This window comes from Cololabis saira, chromosome 14 (assembly GCF_033807715.1).
Source record: "Cololabis saira isolate AMF1-May2022 chromosome 14, fColSai1.1, whole genome shotgun sequence".
Classification (NCBI taxonomy): Eukaryota; Metazoa; Chordata; class Actinopteri; order Beloniformes; family Belonidae; genus Cololabis; species Cololabis saira.
The window spans coordinates 14,782,113-14,791,681 of NC_084600.1; the positions used below are offsets into that span (position 1 = coordinate 14,782,113).

General features: G+C 39.7%; 1 protein-coding gene across 2 annotated transcripts; it reads left to right on the plus strand.

Moving 5' to 3' along the window:
* Window positions 1-148: 148 nt before the first annotated feature.
* LOC133460289 (uncharacterized) lies at window positions 149-5,053 on the plus strand. 2 transcript variants are annotated; one of them, XM_061740900.1, is made up of 5 exons: window positions 149-305; window positions 695-953; window positions 1,923-1,956; window positions 3,612-3,786; window positions 3,886-5,053. In XM_061740900.1, exons 1-5 carry the CDS (start codon window positions 263-265, stop codon window positions 4,224-4,226), a joined length of 852 nt encoding a protein of 283 aa, XP_061596884.1. In that variant the 5' UTR covers window positions 149-262; the 3' UTR covers window positions 4,227-5,053. The 2 variants fall into 2 exon arrangements, with proteins under 2 accessions (XP_061596884.1, XP_061596883.1); XM_061740899.1 differs by having other exon boundaries at window positions 151-305; window positions 3,883-5,053.
* The last annotated feature ends 4,516 nt before the right edge of the window (window positions 5,054-9,569 follow it).

Consider the following 9,569-nt stretch of genomic DNA (forward strand, 5'->3'; position numbering starts at 1 on the left):
TTGAAATATGAATTTACATTAAAAGAGGAAGAATCCAGAAACGGTTGCTGCCAAGTCATTTTAGTCGGCGTGTCTGCACACAAACAGCAGCGTGTGTGTAGCATCTCTGGACAACCCATTTCATCGCTGCTGAGCCGTGGCCCGGCAGCATCCCAGCTGACTGGGGATTAAAGATGAGCATTAAAACTCACATTGGACCTCATGTGCTCTCCAACCGTCCTGCACTCAGGCATATTCCTCTGAGCTGCGATACTCGGCTGACATGAACGTTTCTGGGATACACCACGGCGTGCTCAGGATGTACGGTGAGTAGGATGCATGGTGCCCTTTCCTGCAGACGTGATAATGTAGGATAATTAGATCTGTATCAGGAGGTTTTGTTTGATCAAAATCTTCATAAGATTTAATAAGATCTGATGATGCTGGGCAGAGATTAAGAAGTGATTTTGATTGTTCTGAGTTTCAAATTTAGATATATTGATAGAATAAGTAGATGTATGTATGTGAAGACTGAAAGACTGAGACCAGCTTTATCCTCCAAACATCTGACTGCCTCTTATCTAATCTGTTTGGGTGATGAAGTGACATCATGTACATGTACATGTGGCCAAGTTTAATACATGTGAATTATTCTGTCTCCAACAAACTCCATCTTTTCATCTCTCTCTTTCTTTTTGCACCCTGTCGTCTCCAGGCGGATTCATCTTCAAACAATGGAAGAAGAGGTTCCTGCACCTGACACCTGAAGGGAGCCTCTTCGTGTGCCATGATGCGTTATCCCCCCCGACCCAGATGGTGCTGCTGCAAAGCAACTGTGAGGCCATTGTGGAGGGCAAGGAGATCCTGGACCTGCCCAAGCTGCCCTCCGGTGGATGCAGGGACTGCTGCTTCGCCCTGATCCTCCCTCAGAACAAGTACCTGCTGCTGCTGGCTGAAGCCCCTGCAGACTGCAGGTCAGGGGCTCTCTGGGTTTCTTTCTGCTCATTGTCTCAGGTCTTCCACTCAGTACTCGAGTTGTAAAAAAAATCAGGGGGGATGGTGGATGTTATTATGATTACGAATAATATAATATATTACAAATAATAGCAGTGACCAAAACACCTGCAGAAACACTGCAGGAATGATAGCAGCAGTTAAATGCAGCCTTCTGTAAGGTTTAAATATCCACTGGGCTTACATCAAATACATCAAAACACAACAATAAAAAACAGTTTTCTGAACTTATCCATATGCCTCTGTCCTTCACAGGATGATGGATCACTTCAAAAACTCAAAATCTTAACAAGAATATTTGTCTTATTTCTAGTTAAAATGTCTCATTTTAGTAAAGAAAATCTTATTACACTTAAAAGAAGACTCATCACTGGATAAAACAACAATTTTCACCTGTTTCAAGTAGATTTTCACTTCAAATAAGTAAAAAAATCTGCCAGTGGAACAAGATTTTTTTGCTTGTAATGAGAAGATAAATCTTGTGCCACTGGCAGATTTTTCTACTTATTTCAAGTGAAAATTTACTTGAAACGGGTAAAAATTGTCAAATAAGTTATTTTTCTGGTGATGACTCTAAATGAGGAAATAGCAGTAAAACCACATTCATTGATGAAATGACATTAGGGATGGAAAGGGGGGATGGCAGTTTTACAGGGGGGATGATTTGGACCGTTTTTATTTCAGGGGGGATGCCATCCCCCCTCATCCCCCCTCAACTCGAATACTGCTTCCACTGTTGGTCTGGTGCTGTCTCAGTGGGACGTCTGAGACGGGCTGTCACAGCTTAGCACAGCACCTTTTATGTACCAAAAGAAATATGCATCAGAGAAGCACTCCTGCAAACATCTCACTTATATCTGCACACACATAAATAACTTGTGGTTTAAATTGTTTGAGGTTGTAACACAATCCCTCTTTTCACCTTTTAGTCACTGGGTGAATATGCTGAAAAAGGTGAAGAAGGTAAGAACACATTCATCTTTTTTTAATTCAGGGTTTAGGGAATGACGCAGTGATACTTTTAGGAAACACAAGCCCTCATATTCATGTCAATAAGCTCACGTTTTTGCAAAAATGTGGTAATGTGCTGTTTTGATGGAAAAGTGAGTGGCAGTAGATTTCCAGGTTTTTGGTTTCAAATTTTTAACATCCTCGATTTACAGTATTTCAGGAGCCTCTGTGTAATTATTAATTGATACTTTGAGTGACAGAAATGTAAATAACACCTGTTAATCAATGAATGTTTAAAATGAGGAAGAAAAATGTGCATTAGTGACTCTGAGATAATAATAATAATAATAATAATAATAATAATAATAATAATAATAATAATAATAATAATAATAATAATAATAATAATAATAATAATAATAATAATAACCCTTTCGGGGTTCTCAAGGTCACCTTTACAGTATACACAGACATCGATTAAAAGTGCAAAAAAGGACCACAAATTAAATGCAATAAAATCAAGTCCAAGATAAGTTCATAATTAATACTTATTACTGAGAATCTCCTGAGTAACTAAAAACTAGGAATAAAGCTTGTAATCTTAAAATGATTCAATATGAATTGTAGTGAATAATACTTTATCAATCCCCTGAAGAATAGAGTGTACTGAAATTAATGATTTTTGACCAGGATTATTTAGAGATTATTAGTGTCAGTCAGAAGCTGGTTGTGATTTAATCAGGAAATCTACAAAGAAGTGAGTTATTATGTAATAACTGCTCTGGTCCGTAATAAACCATTTTTAGTAATGAGGCCCCAAAATGGCAATAACTGATTAAGACGTATTAAGTTGCAGCAAAGCTGATTCAGGTTTGCATGGATAAAGATTATACATATGAAAAAATCCCTTCAAACCTTTTAAAATAAAAGACTGATGTTGTTAAGAATGTAACAATTAAGCAGTTTATGTTGATTTTATGCCCCTGTCGCGGTAATGGTGCGAAACATCCTACTACAATACATCAATCTGGATGATTGTTTCCACCTCCATTGTTGATGTGCGTCTTCTCTCCTAAATTCTTACAACTCAGACTTCCTTTTTAGATTTCAGAGGAGTATCGAGATGAAGAAGAGCGGGATTTGAGACGATCAGATCTAAACTAGTTAGATTCTTGCTGGAAATGCACGCCGTGGATTAACTTTGCAATGGTATCAAGAGCACACCAAAAGGACGGTTGCAGCTCTGAGGACCAAGGTCACAGCCGCTGGTGCTTGGTGGACTGCTTTTGCTCAGAGGCACTAGGGACGGGTTTATCGAATATCTAAACTGCCACGTCAGAAGCACATGCCAGGTTATACTCTTAATCTAAGTAGTTAATTTGATCAACAGCTAGAGGGGATGTTTAACATCTGAGCAGTCTGGTTCAGTCAAAGCAAACAGGGTTAATGAAGCTGGTTTACACTCGTCTGAGCTGTCAGTCAGCATCTTCACACAGGCAGCATGTTTGAACAAAGATCACTGCTCATTTCCTCACCACCTTCCTACCTGGCCGAATGGTTTGTTCAGGCCTTTCCTGGACTTTGAACGATTTGATGAGAAATAATAAAGATGACTAGTGTTTCTTACGATTCTTCTTCTGCATTCTTTCTTCTTTTTTTGCACACAGAGTCTCTCGTCGCCCCTCAGTCCCTGCAAGCGCCATCACCTGCCGCCCCCACGCATTACCCTCGAAAATCTGGTACCTGAGCAAATTCTAGACAAAGATCCACCAACTCCACCTGTCAGTGACACCGAGGCCTCGTCCCCAGGACCCACGGCCCGCGCTTCCCCAAGGGACAAAGGTGACACTGTTTAAGTTATCATATTTTCATGGAGACATGTTCCAAACATCTAAATGAGTGATTTTAATGTTTTTTTGCTTGTTTTGCTCAACCCAGTAGGCAGGAGCTCTCCCCACACCAAAACCTTAAGAGGAGGTGCACAGTCCATGGGATGCCTGCGCCACGGCACTATCAATAATGCACAGGCCATGAGGGCGGTTTATCTGCTGATGGGGGGGGCGGCTGCCTCCTCCGCCATGGGCTACCTAGGAACGTGCTCATCCACTAATCTGGAGGCCAAAGCTGACCTGCCACTCAACATGGATTTCTCTGGCGCAGGACCAGCAGGAGCGTATCACATCGGAGGCACGTCGCTCGACTCCCCGCACTTCAACAGCTTTGACTTCGACGTGGCCGACTCTGATTTTGATGCTTTTGATTGTGGCGGATTTACCTTCTAATTATTCTCTGAGTGAGGTTTCTGTACCCGGGTCTGTAGCCTGCAGACGGTGTTAACTTCACCACGATTGGTCCAAAATTTTGCTGAAAATTGTTGCTGGCCAGTGAAAACGGATTTGAAAGGAAGACTGCAGTAATCTGCAGAGTTATAAGAATCAAAATCACATCTAAATCACTGAAACATCTGTTTATATTCTTGTTTATATTCACCATTATTACTTTAGACTTAATGAAAGTAGCAAACAGAGACCTTGCTGTGGACGAATATAGCATTTTTGTGTAACCTTGGTCATTCTCTCTATTTTTCTTTTTCTTTTTTGTAATTGAGGCTTTAAATGTGTTGAGCTTAAAAATGTGCCAATTATTTTATTTCAAACAAAAGTATTGTGGCTTTTTAAATGGCACATTTGATGAAAAAATTCAACTATCTTTTGTTCTGTCAGAATAAAATCGAGCTCTTCATTAATCTAAATGCAGGCAGCTCATCATCTTCCAATGTACAGTATATAGAGCAGATTATTGCATAACATTGTGCTTATTGTATAAACCTGATTGGATTAAAGTAGATCTGCAGTGTATTTGTATATATTTTTTATTTAGTGATCTCTAAAACCACAGGTCTCCTTTAAAGCTCCTTTAAAGCTTGTGCTTCTGTGTATGTGATGTGGTGCCAACCTGAGGATTTATGTTATTTTGATTTTGAACTTGTCTTTTAACGCCTTTTATCTTGCTGTAAATGAATAAAAGTGATGTGTGGGATTTTGTTTCACTCGTTAAAAATTAATTCTGTCATATAAAGTCACGCAAAATCAGCAACTAAAAAAATCCTTCTTAGGTCCACTCAAACCTGGAGTATAATAATCAACACTACTCTTTTTTTTCCTCCACATTATCCACATGCACTTAAAAGTAGCCATGAAACTCTGATAGCATGCGATAAACTATGAGACTGTTATGAAAAGGAGAGCAGGGAAGTGGTGGATGTTGCAAGACTTGCAGGAAGACATGTCGGCCAGTTAAAGAAAACAAGTTATCTGGCAGAAAGCAAGATCTGAATGGTTGGTGTGAACATGATGAGGCTGACTGGAGCTCAGGAAACGTGTGAAGAGGGTGACAGGCCGGGAATGTTGTGTGGGGTGAGGCAGTAAGAAACAGGACTTCTGAGCGAGCTCTTCTTCTGACTAAAATGAGGAACATGTTATCTCAGTGCACATGCAGCCACGTCCTACCGGGGCCTGTTTAAAGAGGACTGGAGTCGCCCGCAGCTGTCACAGGCAGAGATAAACTTAACCCTTGACAGGCCGCAGCAGCAGTAATCCTGTCACACGTGGTTTAAAACCATGTGCACACTCAACTGTCAGGGCTAATTTTGATATTTCTACATATTTTATTTTAATTATTTATTATTTATTTATCTTCCAAAAAATAATTTTGATCCATCTAGTAATAAATGTCTTTCAACAGCGCTCTGAAACAGACAGAGATGGACAGAGTACTCGACCCCAGTACTTGAGTAAGAGTACAAATACTACTGGTCAAAATTGACCCCGTTACAAGTAAAAGTAGCTCAGTCAAAATATTACTCGAGTAAGAGTAGAAAAGTACTTGCTTTTAAAGGTACTTAAGTATCCAAAAGTAAATGCTTTTAAATTTACTTTAAGTAAAAGTAAGAGTAAGAGTAAATAATTTCTTATTTTCCACATCAGTAAATTACTATATTTTTTCTAAATTAATTTAAGGATCTTTTAACTCTTGTTTCTGAGAATTTGCTGTTGAGTTGTTGAAAGCAGAGAGGTAGTTCTGCTTCGGCAGACACAATAAACATTTGAAAATAAATGTCCGTGGTTTGTCTGTGCCCTCGTTTTTTACTCGTCGAACTCAAACATTGAGTTAAGATACGGCCAAGGATTTTGGGAAAGTCCCTGCTCCGAGTCCGGCTCATTATCAGACTCAGACGACTCAGCGGATTGTCTTTCTTCTCCTGACGCAGGCGTAGCCATTGTTGCGGCTCTGTCTTGACTTGTTGCGGCTCTGTCTTGACAAACGCAGGCTACTTTGGCGGTATCGTTTTGAGGAGGCTTGACGTATTTCCGCTTTACGTACATCCCAGTGGAGAGCGTGCACTGTGATAGGTCTCCTCCTTTGACAAAAACAGCTCGTGTCCAATAGGATTTTAGGGAAGAAGAAAAAAGAGCAGACCTGAAAGTAACGAGTACTTTTCAGCCTTCCTAGAAATTTACTCGAGTAAAAGTAAAAATATTTGTCTTGGAAATGTATTCAAGTAAGAGTAATAAGTACCAAAGAAATCTAATACTCAAGTAAAGTACAAATCCTCTGGATATGTACTTAAGTACAGTACTCAAGTAAATTTACTCCGTTACTGTCCACCACTGGAAACAGATAACGTTCACCTACCGCTTATGTGCAGGTGTGAGGTGTGCGCTTACTGTCTCAGTATTTCACAAGCTGTCAATCACACCCAGACACTGTGTGTGTGTGTGTGTGGGGGGGGGGGTCCATGTTGCTCTTCCCCACCAGTTTTTGGTTTATAGTTTATGGAAAACATCTCTGAAAAACAAGCTTTAGACTACTGGGGAATTCTGGACTAATAATCTTGATTCTGCAATTTCTTGTTGATGATTTTTTTTTCGCCATGAAATTAAAAGAAAAAATCCTTTTTTATATTTCCTATCACCTTTTGCCATGAGACTGTGTTGTTATTTACTCTTACAGAACTACATAAAGGCATCTCTGTACCTGAGGGGGGAGCAGTGCCCGGTGACCCTGAAGCCGAGTCCAATTATTAGAACTGGAATTGGAAAATGTTGGCGGCTGAGGTCCACAGATGTGGTGAACCCCTGCAGCAGGTCTCAATAAGGACTCTGATGGTGAACTGTTCCAGATGTGTATCAAGCCGCTGCCTGAACAAGTATAAACAAATATAATAAAGTGATCAAAGATCAGTTCAGGATGTCACAACAGGGATGATGCAGTGGGTACTCAATGAAGTCATCTCTAACTAAACCTGATGTTTTCTGCTGATTTATTGGCTTATTCATCTGGGATAGTCTAAATGATGTTTAATGTTCTTTCAGATCAACATGAAACAGGCTTAAATAAGTTTTACTTTCCTATTAAGACCAGTTTTCGGTTGGTGTTTTGACAAATCATAGCAAACAATAGTGTGGCAGGGTGGAGTAGCTGCAGCCACTCAGGCTGACGGGACACAGGGGTGTCCCATCAGCCTCTCCACCCTGCCAGCCTTGATAAGGAGGACTGGGAGACTGCAGCTGGGGCAGATGGAGAAGCTGCTGCTGCTGGAGCTGTGTGAAGGTGCTTGTGCACGTGTGGCAGTGATTGCTGAATAAAAGGGTTCTGCACTAAACTCCGTGTCCTCTCTATCCTGTCGGTCGGGCCCCCGTAGCACTCGCCCTGCTACAAATAGTTATATATATATATATATATATATATATATATATATATATATATATATATATATATATATATATATATATATACATATATATAAAACCTCGGTTTTCAATGCTCTCTGTTCTTTAACTTCAGTCACACATGGGAGATCCCTCTCTTCAATCCAATCTGGGGATTCAGTAAATCTCAATCTGCCCTCAGTGACATGCTTGTCCTCTGGAAAAAAAAACTGCACGCACACTGAGAAATCTCTTAATCCAGATGAACATTTGGTAATCTAACTGGAAGCAGGGTCAAGTGTAAACTTACTATTATTATTTTTAACAAATACATTAGGTCATGTTGTAGCAGACACTTTTAAGATGGAAAAAAGAAGCAATCTGTCTATATCTTCCTGGTCATGTGTGCAAAACAAGGGACATTAACATCTTCTTATGGACTGAAGAAAACCCAGAACTGGTAAAACTACACGACTACTTTGTGATCAGGCCGTTTTCTGAGCTGCAGGTTTTAGGCCTTCCTGTCTACATGCATCTGCAGAACAATGATAAAACTCAGACAGAAAAAAATAAATCTGAGAATCTTTATACATCCTTGTCTCGAAAACTTAATGGCCATAAACAAATGTTTTTACGTTTCCAGAAACTGACTTGATGAATGCAGTCTTGACGCGGAAGACAAGGTTTCTTCTTTTTAGATAGATAGATTTATATGATCATTTGGGGAAATGCCACTTTTAACAAAATGACTGAATTAATATCAGATTTAAATGTTTTTTGGGGACTTTCTTGCAAGAAACTGCAACATCAGTTAGAGAAAATGTGTTCATGTTCTCCGTCAGCCTCAAAGTAGTCGACACCGACATTCTCCTAATCCTTTTCCAGAGCTGCAATGTCCTCCCTGGCCTCAGATAACTCTCCCTCCTCCATACCCTCACCCACAGTCCCATCCAAAAATGTTTTATTTTGAAATCCTTAACTCGCGTGCGTTTACTTCGAAAGCGTAACCTAGCCCCGCCCCCTCCGCCCCTGGCCGTGAGAGTGTTTGGGAGGCCGGTGTTCTGAAGTACAGTTGGGAGAGAAAATGTACATTAAATTGAAATGCAATGATTTGCAAATCTCACTATTAAATTATCATCGGCTCAGAAAAGAACATTTAGGATCATGTTCACATTTGGCTTCTTCTTTGCATGATGAATATTTAATCTGCAGTGAAGGGGCTAATGCTGTTATTTCCATACATTATATGCCTCTTTTTTCTAGATTTTCTAAACCTATTGATGGTGTTATTTTTTTTAGATGAGGTATTCAGTCTTTATGAGATTTTACACATGAAGGATATCATTTAGACATTCTTTAACAGATTAGGGAACCTCAGCCCATCTTCTGAGATTCTTCCATGAGTTTCTTTTTAGCATCATTCCCTTTTGCAGCCACTTGTTCCCCATGTCCCAACTTTTGAAACTTTTTTTTCCTGCTATAAAATAAAAATGAGATAACATTTTTCATGACATGTTTAAAAATGTCATTAACATTATGAAAAAAAATGATAATGTTGACCAGGCCTGGTGGGTTTAACCGTTACACTAGTGAACTAGGTGGAGCTGCTATTGAAATAAAAGACAAGATTATTGTTAGCAAAGCCTTTTATGGTTTATGCAACAATCTGTCCAGGATAATCTGTGAGCAGATTAAACCAAGGAATCGTATTGGAGTGCATCAGTGTGTGTGTCTGCAATGCAGTGAAGGCTACAAACGAAAGGCACATTGGACCTGAGGTTGCTTTGCTCTTTCTGATATTGGATGTATTGATATATCAAAACATTGGGAAAGCTTAGCATTGGTATGCTATTTTTCTGTTAGATGATGGGGCTTTTCAGCTAGACACGTAACCTAATGTAAAAAAGAGTGAAA

Bases quoted from the DNA above. Each gene is read 5' to 3' on its own strand.
- LOC133460289 (XM_061740899.1), top strand. From the start codon at position 263: ATGAACGTTTCTGGGATACACCACGGCGTGCTCAGGATGTACG. The intron at 306-694 runs GTGAGTAGGATG...TGTCGTCTCCAG, and splicing joins CGGCGTGCTCAGGATGTACG to GCGGATTCATCTTCAAACAA. The intron at 954-1,922 runs GTCAGGGGCTCT...TTCACCTTTTAG, and splicing joins GAAGCCCCTGCAGACTGCAG to TCACTGGGTGAATATGCTGA.